We start from the raw sequence: 27745 nt of genomic DNA on the forward strand, positions 1-27745 counted from the left end.
GCATTTTATTGAGGGACTCCTTATTTTATTTGTTCAAATTTTTTTAATGCCCAAGCAACCATTTTCTTTTATTGTAGGACTAAACTCTGACATCAATAATTTTTGTTATTTACAAGAAAAATTGACTAAAAAGAAAAGAATTCAATTTCACTATCCGATAATCAAAATCAATAGTTTAATTAATTAAGATACATAACATTGGGTAGATCCATTAATGGGGCAAGCCAACCTATCCCTCCGTTTACGAAGCTCAAGCCCGAAACATTATATTAAGAATGAAATTATTCCAACACAACCCTTTGTGATACTAAACAAGATGACAATTCATAAAAGATTTTACAACAACAAACCGTGTATATTTTCATAGGTAAGGTTTGAAGAGGATGAGATATACGTAAACCTTACCCCTACCTTTGTGGGGTAGAGAGATTGTTTCTGATAGACTCTCAACTCGAGAATCAACTGGATTTTACATTATTAATTGGATTTTCAAATATTGAGCCATGTTTTGCTTTGCCAAAAAAGCTAAATAAGATGGAAATAGTACAATCTGTCTTGTCTTAAGCCCAACACATTGCATTATGCAAAAATAAAGTTACTGTTAAGAGTAAAATACAACAGGAAGAACACACAAAGCCCAAATGAATGGAACCATATTTCTGTCTCAACAATGGAAGATGTAGTGTGGCCTTTAACACCAAGTCAAAGTTCATCCTGCAACAAAAAAAGAGTACCAACATCATTCATGGTACAAGAAAACATGTGTGGTATACCTATTATAAAGAGAATCTCCAAACATCTAGTATTTTTTTCCTAAGTTGTTCAGTCTCTTCAGAAATGCCGCAGGGTTTCTGTCAGATTCTCCAAAAGTAGTGCATTTTTGGACAATCCGACACAGGTACAGCAGCATTTTGGAGAATGGGGCGGGGATAGAGAGTTGGAAGAAAAAAAAAAACAGTTTATTCAGAGCTTACATGATAGTCATCATCATAATCACGGCGATAGCGCTGCAAAACAATAAATTTGACAGAGAAGTTAGACACTATATTTCAAGAGACAGAATTACTGAGCAAAATAAGAGACATGGGCATAGCATAACAAAATGGCATAATGACTACTTCAAGATTATCATTAAAACTAAATTTTTATTGCTATACTGAATCTGGTTAACATGAACAAAAATCAGTGGCCGGAAACTCCTACTGGTTCTGATTAATGCTTATTGAGCAAACCAAAGCCATAAGTCGGGGGCAACTTACGATTTCTTAGCTTTAAAGCTATTTGAGTTTGAAATTTGTTAGCAAAAGAAAGATAAGTTTGTCAAAGATAAATTGTATAACCAGTCATGGTCAGCTAACTATGAATCATTCAAATAAGTTAAACAAGCAGAAAGATAGTCATAGAAATTGAAATCCGAGTAGGTACTATCCCGAACGAGGAAAGGATTACAACAAAATTAGAAAGAAATTGTGCAAGGGAAAAAGCGAGTAAATGATGGCAGAAAACTGAAAGGGAAAAGCATAGAGCATGTTGAGTTCAGAGACATGTGAAAAACTTACCCTCTTGTTTCTATCTCTGTGCCTGTCCCTACCCCTATCTCTATCTCTTTCTCTTCTCCTCCTTTCACCTTCTTCTCTTGCTCTTTGGGCTTCCTGAAAATTCCAGCTATTTTAGCACTAGTGCCCGAAAAGACACAATGTTTTAAACAATGGCATAATACATAAACGAACACTCAAACTTGGCCTCCCTAGCAAGTAAGTACTTCAATTTTGAGAGTGCATAACTAGACACCTCAATTTGATCTCAATGGCAACTAACACTCCAACTCGCCCCCACCATGTATGTGGACATCCGATGTTGACGTGACACATAAATTTTGGAGGTGTCTAGATGATCATTTTGTAAGTTGGAGTGTTTAATTGACACAGTGGAGACGAGTTGAGGTCAAGGTGTCTAGATGTGCATACTCAAAGGTAGACTGCTTACTTGCCAGCTGAGGTCAAGTTTGAGTGTTTGTTCATGTATTACGCCTTAAATAAATGAAAACATGATATCAACCTCTTCCTCTTTTGCTTTTCTCACTTTCTCTGCCTCCTCAAAAGCCTCCTTTTCAGCCTGCAGATATTTATGTCAAGAAATCTGAGTGTTAAAGCAATAAGCTAGCACCAGATACCATAGGATAAGGGATCAAGGACAGACCTCCCTATTAGCAAAGACTTCCTCAATCACTTTCTTTGCATAATCGGGTTCATCGCATATCAGTATGTTGTCAAATAGAGAACCTGCTTTGACCTGCAGCCAATGACAAAAGTCAAAACACAACAGTACATCACCTAGAGGCGGATTCACGACATGAAGCTCACGGGCTCCTACGATCTCAAATTAATATACAATAATAACTTGGTTTACATTCAAATATCTATAGATATTTAGTGGATTTCTTAATATAACAACTGGTTCCCATGAACCTGTTGGGTTTGCTCTAAATCCGCCATTGAAATCACCCATTCTAACTTCATAGAGTGTGAAAAGACAACATTATACTAGTTCAGACTACTAATCTTACCTGCCAAACTTCGATTCCAACATGTTTGATAGGCCTCAGCACATAGAGATCAGGATCATCTTCAAATTCTGAAGAGAGAAAGAGAGAGAGATCAGAATGGATTTCTAACAATATGATAGAACTTCATATCATAGGCAAGCGTATTCAAATGCATCTCAATACAAATGCATACATTCATTACCTGGATTGTCGATCCAAGGGGTCTTCCATTTACCTTTATAGTTAGGGTTCTTTACTTTCTGGGACATAAGATGCACTTGCTAAGTAAATATTCCAGTTACAACTTGAAGAATTCAAGCTCCAGAGTTAGTAATCAGAATGATTTTCGCATACCTTTCGTTTCCATGGACCCTTATATGCTGGATTAGGAATTTTTGGTGGTCTCCAGATGCCATCCTCTTCATCATCCCAGTGATCAGGCTAAAAAAGGAAAGCAACTTTGGAAGTTTAGCTTAAATTTTAAAACTTGCAAGTTGTAAGCTCATTGGTGCAAGCAGGCCTCTAACGTGTCTCAAATGATGACAACATATGAAAGGATAATGAAGCAGGTGTACACTTCCCACTATGTTTCTACAAGTGCGGAAGGGGAAGTAAGGAAACCTGCTAAGATAGTGATGACCATTGACTGACGAGTACATCACTTGTGGAATAAAGTTAATTATACAAAAAAAAAAGATTGGTTGTAGTGATATAAGAGACAAATTATTTGACGAAACTACATGTGAATGAAAATATTCAGGACGGCGGACAAGAATAGAAAGTTCACTGTCAAGGAATAAAAAGTTGATGATAGAACTAAAGAGAAGAGTCTTTTCAGAATAACCACATTTCAGAAGCAGTAACTTCAAAACCTCATCCATAACACAGCTGATATTATGATAGTGTACATTAAAGCCAGCTGAACTAACCTTTTTAGCTTTTGGATTAGGGATCTCTCTTGGAATAGATTCATATCCCTGGAGAAAAAAGTAGTAACAAGAAAATTTCAAAAAACAACTCAAAGCCTAAGAAACTGAAAAAACTGACCAAATGTGCAGTATGAACTACCTCTGGTTGAACCTCATTTGGATCCTCTATATATTCTCTATCATCCCAATCTGCAGGCTATAAGCAATGGCAATTAAATAAGCCATTAATGAGCAGACAAATATCAGAAATCTTTACAGAATAGTTAAACAAATTGAGTCTAGAGGCATAAACAAGTACAACATTTTCCTAAAATACCTTTTTCGCATTTACATCTTTAATTTTTCGAGGAGGAAAGATATCCCAGTCTGTATACATGCTTCCAGAATCCCTTTCTCTGCCATCAATCCAGATGCTGTACGATGCATCAGGTCTAAGAATGAATGTGTAGAAATGGGTTAATTTGTCTGTTTCACATTGTATATCCTTTTTGATTGGATAATTCTGGCCTTGGTAGGAAAGTATAACATGAAGTTTCTTAGTCTGTGTACCACAGATATCCGGTCCAAACATCATACTGCAGAAACAAAGACTTTCTGTAAATTAAAGTGGAAAAAGTGCATACCATGTAAACAAACTACTATGACAACTATATACGTCAATCAATTTACAGTAACTACTCAGTCACAGATACTGATCATTGAAATTTGACCAGTGTTAGATGTGTATCCAAACTCACAACCGCTTACTAATCAGGAAAATAGGAAAACTGAAATTTGATGAATGTTAGATGTGTATCTGAACTCACAAGTCACAACCCTTTTTACTAATTAAGGTCATCGACATGCTGTCTTAGTGAAAGTTGGGGCTAAGGAGTGACATTTTACAGAAATATGTTCAGGCAGATGATTAGTCAGTCTCATCAAAGGAACATATTTAACATCAGAAACAATGTGTGAATTCCCCATTTTTCAGAAACCAAAAGATGGGACTGTGAGACAAAATATTGACAGCACACAAGCAGATCTTATGAAATCATGCCTAAGCAGCTCCAAAAGTTCTCGCAGTTACGGGATATCTTAAAATGAGATGGAGCAAGTTCACATGCAAAAGGTAGTGAGGAAAAACCTGTAAGGAGTGTCTCCCCCGAATTTCTTCTGGTTGACATATCCAGAGAGAAGCTTTATGTAACCTCCACCACATTCAATGTCTTGCTCAAGCTTTATAGAGTACTGTACAACCAATGTTCTATTCTTGTTACTAAATTCTGGTATCTTAGCAGAGATGGCGAAATGTTTGGCATCACTTGACGTCTGAATACCTACAAAATCACAAATCACAATCATATGTGGTAAATTCCCCATGGTCAAACAAATATACCCCTACAAGAACAGAGAACTAAAGCTAAAAGCAAGTCAAATATTTGCACTATGTACACAATGAATCATCTTAGCATACACAATCCCAGTATTTACTAGTTTTTTCTCAATACAGATCTTAATATAAAACTATACAAGTCATTATATATATTGCAATACACTAAGAAAAGTATGTAACTATGTTGTTTAAGTTGTTCTACACACATGAAGACTTCTAAAAAACTGTTACGAGTCGAACCTTTATCATCAGGATCACCAGCCCATTTCCCAGCTGTATGCTTAAAGGAGCCTGCTTTCCCTTCACTCCTTTTCCAGTCAGACTTCACCCATCTGCTCTGCCAATCATCTTTTTAAATAATCCAATATGGAAAAAAACAAAACATTAATCAGTGTATAATCACAGTTAAACAACAACAACAACATACCCAGTGGGGTCTAAATATTGATTCTTTTCATACCATTCACAGAAAAAATGGAACAACAAGCTCAAAAATGAAACTATGAAGTACCACTAACTGAAGCAGAAACTAAGCAACCAAATGAACAAGAAAGAAAAATTATGGGTCTAACCGGAAGTGTCTAAAAATTGATTCTTTACATACCACTCAAAAAAAAAGAAAAAAAAAAAAGAAAAGGAACAACAAGCTCAAATATGAAACTATGAAGTACCACTAACAGAAGTAGAAATTAGACAACCAAATGGACAAATCCTTTAAAGAAAAATTCTGGGGTAGTGTCTAAAAATTGATTCTTTACATACTATTCACAGAAAAAATGGAACAACAAGCTCAAGTATGAAACTATGAAGTACCACGAACAAAAGCAGAAATTATAGAACCAAATGGACAATTCCTTTAAAGAAAAATTCTGGGGTCTAACCAACAGTCTCTAAAAATTGATTCTTTACATACTTTTCACATAAAAAATGGAACAACAAGCTCAACATTGAAGTACCACAAACAGAAGCAGAAATTGAACAACCAAATGAACAATTCCTTCAAAGAAAAATTCTGGGGTCTAAACAAAAGTGTATAAAAATTGATACTTTACATACTACTCACATAAAAAATGGAACAACAAGCTCAAAACTAACTATGAAGTACCACTAAAAGAAGCAGAAAACAACAATTAGTACCATCAAATTGTTCTTCAAAGAAGATCTCAGCTAATGAAGATGTAATAATTGAAAACAGTAACAAAACTAGTAGAAATGATTCAAGTGAGAAGACTAGTAGTAGACTTTTTCTTTTTTCATTCTTGGAAAGAGCCATTTGCCCAATGTGTGAATTCTATGGTCATTGGAATAATTATAGGAAGTTGGTTTTAAGATTTAGACCTTGAAATTTCCTTTAACTACATAATCACCCTGTTCTCTTGTTCAAACCTTATTTGAAATTATTTTTTTATTAGTTTGTTTAAAAAATAATGATATATTTTTTTTGTATTTGAAAATAATTTTTCATTTCACTTTTAATGATAATTTTACAGTAATATAAGTATTATATAATATATTTAAAATCATGAGTTTTGAATATTTATAATTGCATAAAGTACTGATAATATCTTTATTCCTTCAATTATTGATTAAAAAAAAAATCATTTTCGATATCTCATTTGACCTATTTGACTTCAATTAATTAAAACATGCAATTTTGATATATTTACTTGTGAATAATTACAAGAAAAACATAAATCATAATTATTAGTTGTCCCATATCAAATATTGTAAGTATAATACATTTTCTACATAAAATGATTAAATACGTGCATTTCAACTAATAAGAATTTAATGTGATTAATCAAATAGGAGGGGAAAATATTATATTATTGTGAATTTAGAGTTACCCTTCATCTCAATTTATATGACATTTTTCAAATTTTAAGATTCAAGCAAGTCTTATTTTTATCGTAATTATATATCTTTGAATGTGAATTAATATGATTGACAGTACTTTTTGCATAGTTTTCAAATAAGCAATTTTATTTTAAAAACATAAAAGTTATACGTCCAAACTTACGATCTGAATTAAACTGTTTGATCTAAAATATCAAATTGTATCATACAAATTAAGACGAAGAGAGTGGAGTAAAAATTTTAAATATCCTTTTTTTTCTTTTAATTATTATGTCTCAAATTAAATTATGTCAAACAAATAAAATAAGAATGAATATTTTTATCTATTTGACTCTTTCTAAAGTTTTATCCAATCAAAGAAGGACACGTCGTTATGACCAACGAGTGTTGCTTCTAGTACATTCTATTAGGTCCTAAAGTCGACTTATTGGGAACTTTTAGATTTATTTAAAAATAATTAAATGATTATAGATCAAATCACATGACATCCATACTTAAATTGCAATTATGTGTATTAAAATTGCAATAAGTAACAATGAATTTGCTACCCCACAATCTCAAATTAGCTAATATTACTTATATGAATTTAAAAAAATTATTACAAATATAAAATTAGTAATATTAGTGAAGTTTATCCTAATATTATGATTTGGTTGAAATGTATGTAACAAAAAAATTTCAATCTAATATATCATTGAAAATTTCAATTTTTAGAAAAATAAATTAACTTTTGCAAATAGCAGAAAAAACAAAAAACAAAAAACAAAAGGTATAAAGATATTTTTTTCTTACAAGAAATTGATAATGTATTTTGTGTTAAGGTTGCTTATTGAATGAATCAGACGGATAATTATATTTAATAATTTAATTATCGGATATCAAATCTTAAATATATTAATCTATTAGCCCATCAATAAGCTACAATCGATTCGGTATCGGATTAGTAATTAACGGATGATTATCTAGTGTATTGATTTAATCATTTTATATTCCCTTCTTTACCTTCACTCGTAAATATATTGATCTCCCATAAAAAAAAATAAAAAATCTAGCCCTACGTAAGCTGATAATTCTATAACTTTAAATCACATTGAGAAAATATACGAAAGTATAAATTTTGAAATGCATACACATAATGAATATACTTACGGCTAAATGTAACTATGATCATCTTAATGGATTAGAGGTTTACCAATAAGAAAATTGATAAACCGTTAACTATAAAATTGTAATTCGCTCACCAGCCATTAATTTGATAATTCAATATTGATAAGCCAATAAGTCAAGGCTTATTGGTTACAGTTCCACTATGAAGAACCTTATCTCGAAATAGGTCCAACACTTGCCTTGAATCAATTTTTAGATAAATGAGAAATATAGAAATAAAAATTAGTTATAAAAATATCCCTCATTTATAAAAAAGAAATTTCCAAAAATACAGATGTATCCATTTATTTTTTACCTATAAATCGCATTTGATGCACACAAGTTATGTGTTAAGAGCATAATACTTCTATTACCTTCTTGTGCCATCATTCACAATTTCACATCTCCCTCCTCTCCTCTCTTTCATTGTCAACAAAGAACTCATTATTATTTTTTATAATCAAGATTTATAACCCGCCCTTTGGACCAATCATAAACTTCTATTTATAACTCCATTAATTGAATATGGATTATAAATCATGTTTATTGAGTACAATTCGTAAATGGCATTAGAGATGCTTCATTTAATACCATTTATAAATCACATTTATTTAGATTAATTCAAAGTCTGAAGCTATTTTTTAAAAAGTTAATTCAACGGCTCATATCTATGTTGTAACAGGAACAAACATTTTAGCTCAAATTTGTTGAATACAATAAAATTTGTTGAATACAACTCATAAATCGTGTTAAAAATAATTTATATTTATAATACCACTTATAAATCACATATATTTGGATCAATTCAAAGCCTAAAAATATCTTTTAAAATATCTGAATAAATGATATAAAAGAGATCCAAACTAATTATAAAAATATCCATAATTTATAAATGAGAAATTTTCCAAAAAAAAGATTTTATTCATTTATTTAGCTTTTATATAGCCATCTTCAAGACAACTTCTTTGTACCCTCTTTTCACTTCTCTCTTTCAATGGCGGCCAAGAACGCATTGTTGAAGTACCTTAGAGTTGAATCTCGTCTTCCACAACAACTACAATTGCAAAATCATAGATTTATTGGAACCCCATTTGCCCATTTGCTCAAACGTCACTTCTCAGAGGAAGTTAGGGGGTCATTTCTTGATAAGTCTGAAGTGACAGATCGTGTTATTGATTGTGTCAAGAACTTCCCAAAACTCGACCCATCAAAGGTTTTTTTCAATATTTTGAATTAGATTATTGTTATTTGGTTTGTAGTGAAGCAAAAAATTATTTGCTAATTAGAATGAAATGAGCTGAGATAGAATATGTTGGTTTTGTGTTTATGATGTATTGATTGATTTTAGTTGTTACAAGGTCAAGGATTTGAAAAGATATTAGCTTGTTGTTTGGGTGTTTGGTTAATTCTTGTTTTAAGCTTTCTATTGGGAGTTTGCTACATTGGATTAGAAAGATATGAGCTGGTTGTTGGTTTTTCTTGGTTTACCAATCATGGGATTACACTGGGTATGTTGTTGATGTTGGACTTTTTTTTTTGGTTAGATCAGTTTTGTGCATGGGGAAGTTCTTGTTTTAGACTTTCTATTGCGAGTTTGCTACATTGGATTGGAAAGATATGAACTTGCTGTTGGTTTTGTTGGTTAAATCAGTTTTGGGCATGGGGGAAGGCTTGATTTAGATGTTCTTTTGTGAGTTTGCTACGTTGGACTAGAAAGATATGAGTTTTTTTTTGTTGGTTAAATCCGTTTTAGGCATGTGAGAAGGCTTGCTTTAGACTTTCTGTTGTGAGTTTGCTATGTTGGACTAGAAAGATGTGAGCTTGTTGTTTGTTTATTATGGTTAAATCAGTTTTAGGCATGGGGGAAGGCTTGTTTTAAACTTTCTATTGTGAGTTTGCTACATTGGATTAGGAAGATATGAGCTTGTTGTTGGCTTTTTTGGTTAAATCAGATTTAGGGATGTTGGAAGGCTTGTTTTATATCTGCTGAGAGTTTGCTATATTCATCTTTGGATGCTTATGTATTGTCTATTTATGTGCTTGCTAGTTCTTTTGATTTGTGGCGAGCTGATGTTTGCTTTTGAGCTAGAAATGAATACACACTGTACATTTTCTTTTTTGGCTAATATTTTTATGTATAGACTCTACACATGTGAGCTTCACATAGTCTGCATGCACACAAAGGAGAGTTGGGGATGTGTGGATGGCCAGCGGAATGATAGTGCGAGTTACGATTCATACGTGCCCCTACCTAAGCACACGATGAAATGAGTCTAGATAGAGCATAATGGATTTAGAGGCTTCATATAGCCAATGCAACTATTTAGTATTGCCGTGGATTTGATTGTTTGATTATTTAACCTTTTAGATAGAAGTCGCCTGACTACAGGGTTGTTTGGAAGCAGGGAAAGTAGGAACAGTAACTCAATTTATGAAGAGAAAAGGAAAAAATGGAAGTAAATCAAAGTAAAAATAAAGATAAGCAAGTTTAGAGTGAAATGTGGATGACATGTTTGAGAAGTCAAAAACTCCTTACAGTTACCAATTTTTTTTAAGAAAAGAGTCAAAAACTCCTTACAGTTACCAATTTTTTTTAAGAAAAGAGTCAAAAACTCCTTATGATTCCTCCTTTTTAGCTTGCCTGCTTTCTGCAATTTGAAAATGCAATATAAGCATGAACCTTATGGTTTAATGATGCATCTTTCTTTATCCCATATTCTATGCCTAAATTCCCGAATTTATCAGAGTCGAAGCAATGCCTGTTCCTCCATCCCATATTTTTTCATTCAGCTGGTAGAGAGGATTGCTTCGAATTACTTAATAGCCGTAAGATGGAGACTCCTGGTAAATACCTGGAATGCTAGGGTGTCTACCTTTGCCAATTTTTTCTATCTGAGATGCCACAAGGATGTCTTGTTTGTGCTGAATTTATTTGAAAATATTCTGACCTTATTGTATATAAACGGCTTCTTATTAAGTTCTCTTGCAAATTGGCAGAAGTGCCCTATGTGAGTTAACCCGAGCTTGTAGTGCCAATAGAACAAAGATTTTATAATGAATTTGCTGACCTTTATCAAGGAACTCTCTCTGTGTGCAAGGAACTTGGTTGATTAAGTTTTTTTGTTTTTGTTTTTGGGAATTAGCATTTAGAAGCACTACTAAGGTTGTGTTGAAACCCACATGTCCGATGGTTGATTCAGTATCTGTGTGCAAGGAACTTGGTTGATTAAGTTTTTTTGTTTTTGTTTTTGGGAATTAGCATTTAGAAGCACTACTAAGGTTGTGTTGAAACCCACATGTCCGATGGTTGATTCAGTATCTAAAGGATAGATCTTGATATTACGTTCTGTTGTTTGATTTACTCTTCATGCTTATTTAAGTGATATAGCTTACTTTGTTCATTTATGCTACTATAACCCAGCCATATCATGTTATACTTTTTAATCCTAGTTAGTCTTGGATGTGGCTTTGTTTCAGATTATTTTAGGTTGTTTACATTCTCTTTAGTCTTTACTATTACCACTAAGGCATGTTCTTTTTATATTTACACCTGCAGGTTACTCCAAATGCCCACTTCCAGAATGATCTTGGTTTAGATAGTTTAGACACTGTGGAAATTGTTATGGCCCTTGAAGAAGAGTTTGCGTTTGAGATTCCTGACAATGAAGCTGATAAGATTAGCTCCATTGATCTAGCTGTTGCTTTCATTGCATCTCACCCCCAGGCTAAATAAAGGAACAGACTAGCCTTGAGTTTGCTTAGACTGTGTTGGCCTGTGGTTAATTGTACGACTTCTGGTCAGCTCGTTTAAGTTTTGGATAATTCATAACAATGTCAATCACTTCCATTATCTAGTGAGCTTATTCGCTTAAGAACTTCATGTTTTGATGTCTATACGGATAAGAACTTCATGTTTTGAAATAAATGAGCTGCAGTATACCATTTATTTGAATTAAATTTCTGGAAATGGATAAAATGTTCTTTGTATCTCATTATGTGATTGTAGTTGATGTGTCAATAGTCCACACATTGCTCAATGGTGAAATCAATTGCTGTAATTTAGAAGTGGAGGAATCAATAAGTCATTTTATGGAAGTCTTGGAAAGGACCAGTTAACTATATTTATCTAACAATGTTTCCTGTTGATTTTCCTAGTCAACAAGACATGAGATGATAAAATTGGCTTCTTTTGGCCATCTGGCCCATGGTTCGAAATTTGTTGAATGAAAACAGGATTTGAATCTGTCATATGTGCTTAACCCACACTTCATAAGTTAAGCGCACCCAAAGACTTGTGTGGTTTAGTGAAATCCATTAAAAGCAAATAAAAGTAGATAAAAACATAGATATGATTAGACGTAGTCATATATATAAACTCTGAAATTCATGTTTCTTGAGTAACCCCAGAATGGAGAGATTTAAAACAATCAGTCGCCTACTTATTGTGGACATGAACAAATACCAGCTTTGGTGAAACAAAAACAGAAAAAAGGTTCAAAAAAGTAACAAATCATGGGGCAAGCCTTTGTGGGTCGCGAGGGAAAAGTGATGTCTTGCGAATGTTATTGAGAGCACAGAAAAGCATCACCACACGCTCCAATCCGACTCCAAATCCACCATGGGGAGGTGCACCATACCTTCACAACAGGCAAAACACAAAATCAGGTGCAGATATTAGCAGAAATGGATGCAAGATTTTGAACTTGATAGGTCCAACCTTTGATATTCTAACACTAACTTTCAATATATTTAGTGATCTTTTACACTAATAAACTGACGATCCTCTATACATAAGTTACCATTGCAAACATATCTACAGCAAATGCATGATGATCTGAGCAGGCATAATTGGCAAGACATGAGAATAAGTAGCCAAAAACTTAGCTTGAATTCATTGATGACATCAATCTCACAGACTTACGAAGTCCAAGAATCTCACAGTGGTTTCTAAGCTTAGGTTTACCTAAATTCTGAAATATAAACTTGATTCCTCACACATTCCATAAGCACTGAAGTATGAAACACATGGAAGATGCAACAGAAAATGGCTGAATTCACACCCTACAAAGAAAAAGTTGCATGCCCACGACATACGTCTCACTTCCCTTTCCAAAATGGCTCTATGGCCTTGATCCTATAGACTTATTGGCTGTTCCTTTCAAAAATAAAACCTTCACCCAGCGCTGATTAAACTTTATGTTCAAGCAAAGAAAATAATGGAACATTGAATTTAGTATTAACGACCTACAGGCTAAATAAAGCCACACAAAACATTCAATTATAAAAGTCTACTTCGTTAAATAAATAAATTAAAAAAAAACGATCCTTGATGATTGAGAAGAGAGTTTTAACTTTTATGCACTGATAGAACAAAGAATTTTCATACTATAGGCTCACTTAAAAACCAATTAGAGGTACTTTATATGGTTATCGTTGTTGGCACTCACAAAAGATTATCAGTTAGACTAAATATTGACTGAAGTTTTTGAATTTCTTTTTGAACAATTTCTGGATTTGACTGAAGCTTTTCAAGTATAGAAGACAAATTGAATCACAAAGAGAAATACCGGAAAGAATCGATGTATGTTGATATTGTCTTCACATCAATTCCACACTCTCCGGCACGTTTTTCCAAGAATTCAGGAACATGGACACGCTGAGCTCCTGAGATAATTTCCTCCCCTACCACAAAGGCAATCAAAAAATGTAATTATGTCACCTTTTCAATTGAAAAAAAGGGAATAAACATTATTTCCAAGCACACAAAATATGTTTCACTGCATCAGAACTATCAGTCACTTTCTCCTTTAAATTTCTAGAACCAGAAAGCTAATACAAATTGAGGCACTGCAAACATGCAACCTAATGGATCCACTAAAAGAAAGCCTCACAAAAGAGAGGGGAATTGTCAGCAAACAGGTTATTTTTTCCTTAAAAGAAAAAAAAACATAATTCCATAACAAAAGCGGAAAGGTTCGCGAGGAATGGGAGTGTTCCACCTAATGCAATAGGTCAAGAAAAACACACTCCAGCAACCAAGAGGGTATATATGACATAACTCAAGTCAGCACATTCCCGTTTCTCAAGATAAAAAAGTATGTCCTAGCCAACAAATTGGACTAACACGTTCAGAACTAAAACATTCCAACCTAGAGCTACATGTCAAGAAAAGCTAAATTTTGAGTACAACAATGGACACTAAAGAAAAATTGATTTTTTTTTAGAGCGGTTCCTTTTTTTAAGAAATGAAAAAAAGTACTACCTAAATGCACCATACTTCACTCAAAATATTAAACATCCATCTGCTCACAATACATATTTGGCATTAGGAACATTTGAATGAAATCACATCTTACCCATCAAATGAGAATAAAATAATTTTCTCACAATATTAAGAAACTCATAACTTAAATACCTCTGATAAAGACATCAAAAGAATTGCTGTAAGATGGATTGTCATGACAAGGCATGGTATAGAATGGACGAACAGCCTGTGGGTACTTGTGAAGTATATAGAATTCAGTTCCATACCTGAAGAAAAAAGAAAAACAGAAAATTAACACACAACCATCATTCATATTAGGAAAGCAAGAAAGAAAAGGTGAATTGGAAGAAGAGAGTTTTTGTGGTTGGGTAGAGGAGTTATTAAATACTTGTCCGCAACAAGCTGCCCAAGCTTTCTTTCTGATTCTGTATTTAGGTCCCCAAGAGGATCAACTTCAACACCAGCTTCCTGTGAAGCAGAAGAGCATGAAAAGGTTAGACTCATAATTGGGACGACAATGGGAAGGGAAACAGCAAGTTTCTTCCCCAAGAGACTGACATCCAGGGCATGTGGGTGAAACAGGGAACAGAAGGGAGAGCCCAGCAGTTTCCCCCATAACCTATCACTTCGGCTATGTGCAATTACGACCATTTTTTTGGATGACCAAGAAATCCATTTGGGGCCAACCTTTAGGACCAAATGTCCTTCAGAACTCAGGAATAGTGGGCATCACAAATCTACCTTACTCTACTTAAATATCAAACTTAGTTCGCATGATGCAGGGCCCGCACCTGTGACCTAAGTCACAACTCACAAGACCTTCAACCCTTTGCCACTTGAATTAAGCCCTGGGGGCGCAGTTACAATTTTTTGACAAAACTGATGCAATTGCCTGCAAAATTATTAGTTGGGACTCAATTGGCAAGGAAACTCACGATGTGCACGCAGATGAATACAACTTAATTATCAGTTTAGAACTTCTGTGTGCAACCATAGCCCATTGTCAAATTGTTTACTACTTCATGTTCCCTAATCCCTTTTCCCTAAATTTATGCTACTTTTGCACTCGAGATGGTTCGGTTTCTTCAGCACGAGAGAAGCTGATAATAACAGAATGCTTGCCTGTGAAGCTTAGCATGACACCTTATCTTCAGGAAACAGCAAATTTCTACAACAATCATTTACCTTTAGCATTTGAATCCCCTCTGCAAATGTAAGTCGTAAGGTCTTTCGCAAATACTGCATTGTCAATCAAACAAATAGTTACTACCTCTGCAGAAAAATACAAGTTGCTATTTAAGTAACTTTCTCGTGGGTATATAAGTCATTGCCACAAGCAATAAGGTTTCCCTATTTCCAAGAATAAGCATATGCATGTATAAAAGAGCAAGTCAATCTGTGGAGGTTAAGCAATCATAGGTAGCATACTGATCACTGAAGTTGAGCCTAGTTACCTTCAGAGGTTCAAAAGGGTATTGCCTTCCAATGGCTTCAAGTTCCTTTTTGCATTTCTCATTCAAGCTATCAAACATGGCCACAAATAAGCGGTCAACAACATCCATGACCTGCAAAAGTAGACTTCATATTGTAATATCCAAATAAAAGTACACTTCATATTGTACTTGCAGAAGCAGTTTTCTAAGAGGCTCTAGCATGCCATACCTCTGAATAATGTTCCTTGATCTCCATTTCAACATCAAGACCTGTAAACTCACACAGATGTCTATGTGTAAAAGAATCTTCTGCCCTAAAGACAGGGCCTACTTCAAATACACGGCCAAAATCACCACATATTGCCATTTGTTTGTGAAGTTGAGGTGACTGCGCCAGACATGCAGGTTGACCTTTATAATCTAATCTGAAAACAGCTGAACCTCCTTCACTAGACCCTCCAATCAATTTTGGAGTGTGGATTCCTACAAACCCTTCAGAGAGCAAAAACTGCCTGAATATCTGCATTTAACCGTAGAAAATTAGCTCATCATTTATAGTTTGCAAGCACTCAATAGAAATGTAGGGAACAATCTCGCAACTTCTTTCTTTTTGTTAACAAGTTTTCTTCTATTATCACCAGAAAGTGACTGGAACCACAATCTGAATCACTTCTACATTAAAAATATAACAAGAATAAGAATATGATATTGTGAAAATGTGCAAGCAAGGAATATGCATCAAGGCACCATGTCTAGAAACAGTGATACTAATTCCATTGTACGGTGGATAGAGATTGGTAAAAGATTACCATATATCTTTGTGGCTACATCTCAAGAAAAAATGAAGCTACCAGTTTTGAATCTTAAATCCTCATGAAATGACAATTCATAACAAGCATAATGCAGATGTGTAGAGAAGATGAAAATTAAAGCAAACACAAAATGAAGTAATTCAAATAAATTCAGTTGGATACACTTGGGTGTTAGCTAACATTAAACTTAAAAAGACTTGTTAATAATAACGTCACTATAAATTTTGTTTTTGGATAAATGAGAAGTTTATTCAATATTTTATAGCACCGAGGATGTGTTGTAATGGCATACAAGTTACATTCTCAGGGATTACAATAAGTACCAGAAATTCCCCAAAGAGTTCACTGTATCTTGTTTATAACAAATTATACAGGTCCCTGTACTTCAGGCAATGCAGTACCTTATTCAAAATTCTCACTCACACAACTGATTTCTCCCAGTCAAATACACTAAATTATGCACAAAGGCACCTCTCTCCAGTCTCCACTCTATTCTAATTAAATGTCTCTGTCCTCAACAGTCTTCTCTCTTCTCCAAACAGAATATAAAGCATATTTTGCAATAGACATTTTCAAACAGAAAATAGGTGAAATGGAAATATCGGGTAGTATAACGAACATTTTCAACTTGACATTGAATGCGGAAGATTCCTTGATTTGCAGGTGTGCGCATGTCTAGTATTCTGAAGTTTAAGCGAGTATCCTGATTTACACGAACAAGCTGCTCTCCTTTCTGCACTTGATAGAAATATGTCAGTACACGATCAAAAGGATAGAAAGAACATAGACTGCATTAGTCCAGTTTTTGAAATTTAATGGAATCTCAATTTTTGAAAAGGTAACTGCGAAATGCTGATGACTTTCCTTGAAATATATTGTCAACCAATTCCAACGTTAAAATTTCATTAAAGCAATAAACCAATTCGAGAAGAGAAAAGAATATACCTCTAAAGCTTGTTCTATCTCCACCTCGCTTCTAGCAGCATCCTCAATATTAATCGGTAGAGTGGGCACAGCCCTGTTGACACCATAAAGTTTGCTTATTTGAACTTCCACCTGAAGCAAATAAAAAAGACTAATAAGTACTTAGGAACTACCAAAAACAACAAAATAATCAGCATATACAAGAATTCAAAGATTCTTCTGCACCATTTAGATCAGGTTTATCATATAATAAGGCAACTCCACTATTAATCTTCTCTTGTTTATTCTCATTTGCCATGAATCATTATTTTGTTTAAAGAGGTACTTGTCAGACTAAAATGTAGAAAAGCTCTGGTGATATGAACCCTAAAGTTGTCTTAAATGACAAATTATTGGCACGATTCATATAGCCAAACTCAACTTATTTGGAATTTTGGCATAGTTGTTACTGTTTGGAATTAGTGGGTCCAAATGGAGCAAATGGATATTAAGGAGTCATATACATTGGCTAATCTAGCCTTTAACCTACGGGTTCACGTGAACCCAACAGCATTTGCATTAAAAAATCCACTAAATATATATAAATATTGTGCCTGTGAACTTAGTTATGTATTACTCCTGATCCACTGTCTTAGCTAGACTTTGGTCATACATTTTGAAAAGTTCTCTTCAAATATCTATTTGGCATGAAATTCGAAATCTGAACTTTAAATATTTTCAAGTTCCCAAAAACTGGATCAAACAAATTTTGGTTTTTGGGACTTCTACACACAAAACTTCCAAGTAAAATGCATGTCCAAACACAACTTCATGTTCCCAAAAACTCAAATTTTCAAGTTTTTACTTTCAACTTCAAAATCATGGCCAAACGGAAGTTTGAAAGATAATTTAGGGAGCATTGAAATGAAACAGGTCCAGTGGAATGGAAAATTGAGGACTCAACCTAAAACAATCTTTTTTAATGATTCATATAAGTGACACCAACTCAGTTTCTTTGAGAATTGGCTTTAAAATATATGGCTAAAGTGTATCAAGAAGAACAATAAAAGCATAAAGCAATAACCTTTTTGAAATAAATCTACCTGTTGTTGAGTGGCACCAGTAATTGGCTTCTCTGGTATTGTAACAACACCTTCAACATCAACAATGGACTCTTTGCTCAAACTAGTAGCATATTTCACCATTTGTGAACTAACCAATTCAGGCTTCACAGTCAATACACACTGCACCGTAAATCCTCGTTCCCTCACAACCACAAAAGCTATCTTTTTCCCGACGGGACGAATCGTCTGTACTCTCCCCCGAATCAAGACAACCTGGTCCTTCATTTCTGGCGTGACGGACCCAACTTCAGTCCACTTGCGACCCGTCACAGCCTTAGATTGCAGATCGTTCAGCTCTACGTCACCGTAGTTTCCGGAAAGTGGATCAGATTCTTCAATGGAGACGGTGGAGACAGCAGTGGCGGCGGCGGCGGCGGCTGCCTCTTGACGGCGGCGCTGGCGCTCAAGCTTGGCGGCTTCTTTTTTGGAGATTTTGTTGCTTCCTTCTTCTTGTGGTTCCATTGGAGATGGATTTTGGGGTTTTTCCGATTCCATTTTTTTTTAGAAGAATTTAGGGTTTTAGCTGACAGGAGAAGAAGAAGAAGAAAAAGTAAAATTGTTCTAATGGATGACATTTATATACATAACTGAATGAATAAGCTACTTGCAAATATAGTCCACTTGCGATATGACACGTGTTCATTGAATAATTTATATAAGAAAATTCTTAAAAAACTACTCTCGATCCCATAATATTTGTCACTCTTCATTTTTTGAGAGATTCAAAAGGAATAAGTATAGTTCCACAAATGGTATTTGAAGAATATAAGGTGTTACGCGAACTAAGCCTTATCTTTATGTGGGGTAGAGAACGACTTAATTTTTGAATTATCTACTTATTGATTTTAATTCAATTTAATTTCATATTAATTAAATTAATTTTTTACTTAAAAATAATACTTTAGAGGGGAAGAGTAGCATAAAGCACAAATGTAGTCTGGTTTTCAATTGCACATAAGAAGAGAATGAACTTTGTATATCCCTTTTCAATTCATTTTGTGAAACTATTCATCAAGCAAAGCAGTTGATAAGTCATCAAAAATTTTGTGTGAGAATAATGGAACAGTAAACATCACTCATATTTAACGCTCCCATGTGACAAATGATGTGAAAAGCTACGGTGAAGAAATAAAGAGATCTTTCTATATCGAAATCTCATTTGAAAAGAAGAACCAAAACAGAATGGTTTCACTTTTGATACTAATTATTATTCCAATACAATCAATCAAACAACCCCTTCATGTATTGCCTTGACATATTGGCCTCAAAACTCCAAATGACAGCAAATAAGCATATTCTACTAAAACAATCAAGATAGTGTAAAAAAAAAGTGTGACATATAAATGTGTAAAATAAAATTCAGGTAAATTAACTACATGTTGTAAGCTACAAAATCAGGTGAAAAAAACAAACAATTGAAAATAGCTCATCTGAGGACAACCTTTAACTTGTTTTCCACCTGTTCTCTCACTTTCCACTGCATTCAAATACACAAAAAGACATTTAGTAATGGTAGGAGAAAGATGGTAGAGATTCATTTGAAAGAGGGGTTACCTGCAAATCGTTTATTTCCTCGTCTGTAAGTGAACGTTCCATGGACCGATAAGCTATCCGATAGCAATGACTTGTCATTCCTTTCTTATTGGTGAAGTTGTCGATCAGTTTCACCTGACAGTAGTAGAAACGGAAGCAACAGTCACTAGACGAACTCATGTTACAAACACAAGTCACTACATGAAGTACATGATGACTGAGAAATCAGTCTAGAGCCGACCCATTGGGTCAGAGGATGAGTGAGTATACCTCTCTACCCTTCTCCACTTATATACCAAAGTTAGTTACCACACAAACTCGTGTTACAAACACAACCCAATAAACCTACTGTAAAATTGGCCAAACCTGTGGTGGTTGGCTTCACTAGGAAAACCGTCACTCAGCTCTAACCCCAGGGTATGACATGGAAATCACTAAAGCTTAAGATAAAGTACAAGATTCGGAATAGCTTACTTTGGAGAAATGAACTAATGATATCAATGAATAGGCCCATAAAACTGGTCGAGTAAGAGGAAACATTTCAAATAACCGAGAAAACTAGCAGAATAATCTGGAATAGACACTCAAGAATTCAAATATTGGGGTATATCCACGGACCATTAAACGAGAGAAGTTCAAAGCCAAAACTAGATCCTTTATCTCTTGATTTTTTTTGTAATAACTGTAGTGTCTCGGCAAGCAATCACCATTTCTATGGAGGAATGGAGCTCATGTAAGCAGAATGTTTAATGACCATTGCACGAGTGTGAATGTCCCTCAATAAAATCCTAACAGTAGACGTGCCTCAATAAAATCCTAACAGTAGACGTGCCCCAACAAAATAGATTAAATGTTAACTTTTCTTTTAAAACATTAGTGTCCGAACCAGCTTGAGGTGCATCTCATCTATTCTACCAAAAACTAGTAACACAACACATTAATGAAGGGCCTCATATCTATTAGTTGAATTTGGCAGTAAGTAGAACCATCACGTGGACATACCTCCTCGGCAAGGTCTCCAGCAATTCCTCTAACAACTTCACAGAGATTGTTCTCGGTAAATGAATCACTGATCCAGAAACTCATATCTTTATAACAAGGTGGATACTGCAAAATTAAGGAGCTTAAGTCTTTTAAACAAGATCATAAACACTAAAAGATCCACAAACATGATTATGCAGTCAAAGACTCAAATGGACCCCTTGAGTGCATTCTTCAAACAAAATGTTATGCACTTAATGAAAAATGAAATCTTCACATATAAGAGTTGGATTCTTCAAATGCTTGAAAACCACATAAGATAAACATTAGTAAACAAGTCCTACCTTGGAAAATGTCTTAAACTTCAACCCGAGCTGGCCGCTAGAAAACTACATCATGATCAAGAAAATGTTACCGAGAGCTAGCAAAATCTGAACTGGTGATAAAAAGGAGAGAGAGAGGTGGAAAGAAGTAGCTGAAAATTCAGAACAAGGTGAAAAATGAAAACAGGACAGACGAAGAAATTACTTGAGAAGTGAACCGCTCATCAGTTGACCAGAACAGTCGAATATCTGGAATATCAAATAAAACCATAGCCAAGCGCTCCAATCCAAGCCCAAATGCCCAAGCAACATTGTCTGTTTTACCGCTTCTTTTCAATATTTCTTGTTCTGTCACTCCACAACCCAAAACTTCCATCCATTGATCCTGTAAAGGACTTAACACTGAGTAGAACATAATATATGGTATAGTTATTATTATATGGTATATCAAATAAAACCATAGCCAAGCGCTCCAATCCAAGAAATGATGATTACTGCTTTTGTTATTATATTATCTTCTTCCTGAATGTTTGGCTATTGTTTCCTATAGTCCTTGCTGGCACACATCTTTAATCTTCCTGCTTTATATTTCCAACGAAGAAATCCACTTATTGACTGAAATCAAAGTAACGAAAGCTAGCTCACATAATTAGAAGTTGGCATATGATGTGAGCGTCTAATGCATGCTTGACACTCTTGAGCCACAGTAAAAGAAATTGTTTAAGTAGGTGATACAATCTTACTCTTCTACACATTTGATAGTATCTTATTGAACAATCTGATGAAACCACAAAACTAACTCGCATAATACTCTGGACTTTAACATCTGGAGAGGAGGAAATAGAAGAAACAAAAGCATGTATAAGTCTGTCATAAACTAATGCAAAGTATACCTGAAAATATATCTCCAGTTCAAATGATGGATTAGTAAAGGGGAAATAAGTGTCAACCCAGCGCATTTCCACCCCACCTGAAGAATTAGAAAGATTAAGCTGGAGATTCATAAATCTTTCTCACGAAAAAGTAAAATTTGTAGTAGAAAGATGGCTTCTGAAGAAGAGAACAAGTTAAAAGATCTATACACGATGGAAAAGCAGCAGCATTGAACCCCTCCTGAGTCCATTGATCTACCGGAATTTAAGGGGAGCCATCAACTACATTATACTATCAGATAAGAACTTCGATAGGTACTCTTAACTTCTTAAAGTAACTTCGACCTATTATTTAGCAGTCTGCACTCTGCTCCAGCCTTCTATTACTATCTGCCCTAAAATCAGGTTCTAATTGAGACACCTATTCTTTAAAGAAAATTGAAAGAAGCAAGAAAGATTTATACAATGTACAACCATCACCGCACCAAACTTCTAAGACGATATGAACATAATTACTAACTGGCCTCTAGGACCAACTCCTAATGATGTAAGGAAGTCATAGAGTAAGAGATTGGTTGCAATATAGATATGAATATGATAAATCATAGTCAAATCACCAAGACTCGTTATTGGTTTGCAATCCCATTAATTATATGGTAAATTATTGGCATCATAATGACTCATTTAGATGAGACAGATTTATACCAAATAGATGTCGTGCCAAACCCTCAAGACATTTCTTCAGATCTTCCGCAGCATGTGACGTTGCATCAGTACCTGAACCCTCCCAATCATTTGGAGCAAAGACCCGTACACCCTCCATCTACATAGTATGGAAGAAAACCATTAAAGGATAAATCCACACAATAATCTGCAATGTGAAGAGAAAAATATGTTTGCAGGTAGAGAACCTGATGGAATACAGGATAGTGAGTTGAGTCGATGGAATCTCTACGGTACACATCTCCAGTAACAAGAAAATGGGTGTGTCCATTCCTTAGTAGCTCAGCTTGATGTGCACTTGTGTGGCACCTTAGGACAGTTTGAGAATCCACATAATATGTGTCATTGTAACTCCTGCTAACGTGATCAGCAGGTACCAAGACTTCATCAAAGTTCTGCAGGTAGGAACCCACAAGTCGCAGTAAGAAGAAAGCAACCGAAGTTAATTAAAACTCTTACCAGGATACCTGAACAAAAGGGAAAACACATCCCAAGTGCAGTTTATGAATATCCCATCAATAAATGAGTTCTGTTTCAAAAAGCTTTTCCTATCCTTAATCCACTGATAAATTTATTTCCAGTTTGATACCATCATTGAGCTATTCTTCCTATTGCACATAGAACATGTAATAACACGATTAAGAAATGTAAATCAAGCAACTGAAAGAAGTAGACATACTGAATAGTATTTCAACCTATCATTGAGAAACTTGATGATTCTAACGGTTTCTTCAATATAACTCTGTATATGTTAGTGGTTGAATGGTATTGATGGGGAATAATATTGTTGACCTTAGAGCTAATAGAATTAGGATTTCAGGAGTAGAAGAGTATAATTCATTACTCAACAGAATATGAGGAACCCCATGAAAAGGCCAAAATGAATGGTTTGTTAGGACCCTAACTTCACTGCAAATTAAACAGATGCTAATGCCAGCTATATGAAATTATGAACAAAGAAAATGCTTGATCAATGGGGAAAGGAACATAATTCTAGCACAGAAAGCAAATATAATGACAAAAAAACAAAATCATGAAGAGTGCAAAAAAAGATTCCTTAACCTTCTTGGACCAACCTGTCTAACAGAAACTATTGGGCACAAATCATCAAACTTGTCAAACTTATCTGGATAGTTTGTGTCAAAATAATCATAGATCGCATTCTTAAGGATACCAAGTGGATGTTGGTTCCTCCTATGAAGCTGCATTCCAAGCTTTGCAAATATTGTATCTGGAATATTGTTTGTGGGGTCATCCCTTACTATTTCTGTATATGCAATCATCAGGTTAGTACCAATTACCAGATGATAGAACAAAATTCTCTCTGTTAAAAGCTCCACCAAGGCAATACAGATGTCAAATTAAAAATAAATGAAAACATTTTTTACTCACAAAAACACAATGGATAAGCATAAGGCCACAGTTATAAGTGAAAATAGAAACTGTCCGTACTTACAGAATTGCAATTTTAAGAAAACACAACAAAAGAAAAAAGGAGAAATATAAAGGTAAGACATAATAAGACTTGATTTTGGCTACTTGCCTTCTTATCTCCAAGAGCTTTCTGTTGACCCCAGAGGACCAATTCTATCATAGAAACAACACGAAAAAGGAAACAAACTTGAACCTTGTATGTACATAGGAAAATGTGAAGAAAAGATAATTTTTTCAGCACAAGTGTGCACTTTCCCATACTTGGAAATCTTGTATCCACCAAGCTCGAGAGCAGAGACTCCAATGGAGAACTAACTACAAAATACCATTTCATAAACAACCCAGAAACTATTGCTACAACTACTTCCCCTCAATACAAACTAGTTCAAAGTCGGCTATACAAATCTTCAATATCAATTCTGCTCCATTTCGACCCAAATAGACCGACCCAGAGGAGAAATTCAATTCCACAATCATAAAAAGGCAAACTTTAATAGCCTCCAATGGGAAGGTAACTACAAAATACCATTTCATAATCGACCCACAAGCTGTTACAAAAACTACTAGGCATCAACTCCAAACTAGCTTAATGTTTGCTGAACAAATCCTCAGTATCAAATTGCAATTATGTTCCATTTGGACCCAATCAGACCGACCAGAAGAAAATTTCAGATTCTACACTCATAAAAACTCGAATTTAACAAACCCAATTCATGTTAATGAAAACTGAAAAAATACAGAGAGGGCAGAAAGCTTGTTATGCTATTTAAGTAACTGACCGTCCTTGGAAATCCCAAACTTAAGTTGTTAGCCAACTGTGGAACCTGTTTACTAGTTTCAGAGGCATAAGGTGGACTACGCCTACAAGGGCAGGTCAGGCTCTAGTAAGCTGGAACAATGAGGGGAGTGGTAGCGCAGACAAAAACAGACGGAGAATTGTCCCAGCAGTGATATGGTGAACCGTTTGGAAGGAGAGAAATTCAAGATGTTATGAAAGTATCAGTAGTCCTTTGCATAGGATTAAAATGAACTGCACTATCATTGTTTGCTATTGGTGTAGTTCCGAGAATATAGATGATCATGTAGCAATTGTTGACATCTTAGGATCCTTGTAAGATGAGATAGGACCTAGAGATAGGTTTTCTTTTTTGGGTTGCTGAGCTTACTCAGTTGTATGTAGCTTTGTGATGTAAATTCTTGGGATCACAGCCTTAGTGCTGAAGATTTATATACAAACTTGTTACCTTTGTCAAAAAAAAAATCCCAAATCAGTTCAAAGACTGCTATACAAATCCTCAATCTCAATTCTGCTTCATTTGGACCCATAATTAGAAGAGAAATTCAAGTCCACAATCATAAAAATGCAAACTTTAGTAGTCTCCAATGGGGAGGTAACTATAAATACCATTTCATAAACGACCGAGGGGCAACTACGTCTCAATCCCAAAATAGTTCAAAGACGGCAATACAAATCCTCAATATCAATTCTGCGTCATTTGGACCCATAATTAGAGGAGAAATTCAATTCCACAATCATACAAATGCAAACTTTGATAGTCTCCAATGGGGAAGTAACTACAAAATACCATTTCATAAACGATCCAAAAGCTATTACACTAAACGGCTGAGTTTAAGGTCAACTGTATAAATCCTCAATATCAATTCTGCTTCATTTGGACCCATAATTAGAGGATAAATTTCGATTCACAATCATAAAAATGCAAACTTTAATAGCCTCCAATGGGGAGGTAACTACAAAATACCATTTCATAAACAACCCAAAAGCTATTACACTAAGCTACTTAGTCCAAAGTACACTATCCAAATCCTCAATATCAATTCTTCTCCATTTTGACCCAATTAGACCGACCCAGATGAAAATTCAACATTCTACAGTCATAAAAACTCTAACTTTACAAACCCCACATCATGTAAAATGAAAACCAAAGCCAAATACACATAGAAAAAGAAAAACATAAGTAAACTGACCATCTTTTGAAATCTTGACTCCACCAAGCTCGAGAGCAGAGGCTACCACTGATGATTGCCTCTTCTTGTGACCATGGACTCCATCTACTGCAAGAAACGGAGAAGAAGTAGAGAAAGAGGAGAAAGGAACAAGATATCCAAAGCTTCGAATGCCATTCTTGGGAAAATATGAAGTGGGATTAGAGAACAAAGTGGATTTAGCTAATGAAAGAGCCATTGCAAATTTGCTCTGCCTCTCCAGTGAGTGGCGCCGGTTCTGGATACTCTATCAAGAGTCAAGAGACATCCTTCTCCAAAAAAAAAAATATATATATACTTACTATTATTCAAAATTCATTACTTTAAATTTTATCGACCCTACTTAATCTTAATTGAATCACTTTGTTTGTATAATAATAATTCTAACATTGCTTAATTGAATCCACAATAGCTTTCATGTGGTAAGTGTTTGTGTCTATCGAGATACGTATGTCTTAAAAAAAATTTATTACATTCAAATCGAAAAAATAAAAAAAAACGAACCAAACCGACAATAACTAAACTGACAGTTATTTTTTTCATTTTGTTTGGTTTGATTTTAGAAATTTAAAAATCGACTAAATTGATTTAATTTTGATTTTAATCAATAATCGATCAAGACCGAACCATGAACACCCATAATTGTAACCTCACTTTTTCATCTCATTCAATACAGTGCACTTTCCACCTTGCTACAAATAATTTTATTCTAAGCTATATTTTCTATAACTAGATAATGTTGTCCGTGCTATGCAAGGGCCCAATAATATAAATGGTATGTTTTGGGGTTAATAACCGAGTTTTTGAAGCGATTGTTTGCGTGGATAAAGGAATAAGTTTTTTTATCACAAACCTGTACTTTCTTTGACGCTATTTAAGGCATAATAAGACTACCACATACAAGATTTTTGAAATATTTTATGTTGTCAATTATCATAATTTATAGTATTTTTACGATAGATTCACTTCAAGAATCAGTGGAATTTTTTGTATTTTTTTCAAAACATATTTTTTGTTGTCAATTATCATGATTTATAATATTTTTACGCAATTTTTAAATATAAAAAAAAACAAAAAAAAAAGACAAATAAATTAAAATGGACCCAATATATGTTATTTTTGTTGTCTCAATTTATGTGACACAAATAAAATTTAGAGAGTCATCCAAATTTTCATATTTTTAAAAAAAATGTTTTAAGTTATTAATTATTGTGATTTATAATATTTTTATGTAACTTTGAAATAACGTACATTACTGGTCACTTTGTCCTAATTTATGTGATATGATAAAATTACAAATTAACCCTTTTAAAATGTCTTTCAGATATTTTAAGTTGTTAATTATTATTATTTATAATACTTTTTTGGTAATTTTAAAATGGTATGTGTTATTTTTTCTATCCCAATATATGTAAGCCTGATAGAATTCTGAGAGTCAACCTATTTTATTATATAGCTTTTAAATATTTTAAATTGGTAATTA

The 27745-nt window shown here is 34.3% G+C and overlaps 4 protein-coding genes across 4 annotated transcripts; 1 reads left to right on the forward strand and 3 right to left on the reverse strand.

The window, feature by feature from the left end:
- Window positions 1-512: 512 nt before the first annotated feature.
- LOC125819489 (calreticulin-3-like) lies at window positions 513-6160 on the reverse strand. Its single transcript, XM_049498920.1, has 14 exons — window positions 5987-6160; window positions 5090-5197; window positions 4601-4793; window positions 3791-4049; window positions 3614-3670; window positions 3475-3522; window positions 2900-2986; window positions 2748-2805; window positions 2567-2634; window positions 2200-2292; window positions 2059-2115; window positions 1560-1652; window positions 975-1007; window positions 513-714 (listed from the first exon to the last, which is right to left on the reverse strand). Exons 1-14 carry the CDS (start codon window positions 6120-6122, stop codon window positions 703-705), a joined length of 1302 nt encoding a protein of 433 aa, XP_049354877.1. The 5' UTR covers window positions 6123-6160; the 3' UTR covers window positions 513-702.
- A 2641-nt stretch (window positions 6161-8801) lies between these two features.
- Window positions 8802-11740, forward strand: LOC125819495 (acyl carrier protein 2, mitochondrial-like). The gene is made up of 2 exons (XM_049498928.1): window positions 8802-9065; window positions 11409-11740. Exons 1-2 carry the CDS (start codon window positions 8847-8849, stop codon window positions 11583-11585), a joined length of 396 nt encoding a protein of 131 aa, XP_049354885.1. The 5' UTR covers window positions 8802-8846; the 3' UTR covers window positions 11586-11740.
- A 460-nt stretch (window positions 11741-12200) lies between these two features.
- LOC125819483 (aspartate--tRNA ligase 2, cytoplasmic) lies at window positions 12201-18953 on the reverse strand. Its single transcript, XM_049498915.1, has 10 exons — window positions 18369-18953; window positions 17308-17418; window positions 16982-17095; window positions 15780-16070; window positions 15572-15682; window positions 15303-15356; window positions 14506-14585; window positions 14268-14383; window positions 13420-13534; window positions 12201-12489 (listed from the first exon to the last, which is right to left on the reverse strand). Exons 1-10 carry the CDS (start codon window positions 18882-18884, stop codon window positions 12363-12365), a joined length of 1635 nt encoding a protein of 544 aa, XP_049354872.1. The 5' UTR covers window positions 18885-18953; the 3' UTR covers window positions 12201-12362.
- Window positions 18954-19647: 694 nt separating this feature from the next.
- Window positions 19648-26530, reverse strand: LOC125819488 (phenylalanine--tRNA ligase, chloroplastic/mitochondrial-like). Its single transcript, XM_049498919.1, has 10 exons — window positions 26245-26530; window positions 23898-24088; window positions 23010-23216; window positions 22804-22921; window positions 22120-22196; window positions 21432-21611; window positions 21248-21292; window positions 20925-21029; window positions 19944-20057; window positions 19648-19866 (listed from the first exon to the last, which is right to left on the reverse strand). Exons 1-10 carry the CDS (start codon window positions 26459-26461, stop codon window positions 19816-19818), a joined length of 1305 nt encoding a protein of 434 aa, XP_049354876.1. The 5' UTR covers window positions 26462-26530; the 3' UTR covers window positions 19648-19815.
- Between the last annotated feature and the right edge of the window lie 1215 nt (window positions 26531-27745).

This window comes from Solanum verrucosum, unplaced genomic scaffold (assembly GCF_900185275.1).
Source record: "Solanum verrucosum unplaced genomic scaffold, falcon-dt-bn FXZP01000255.1, whole genome shotgun sequence".
NCBI lineage: Eukaryota > Viridiplantae > Streptophyta > Magnoliopsida > Solanales > Solanaceae > Solanum > Solanum verrucosum.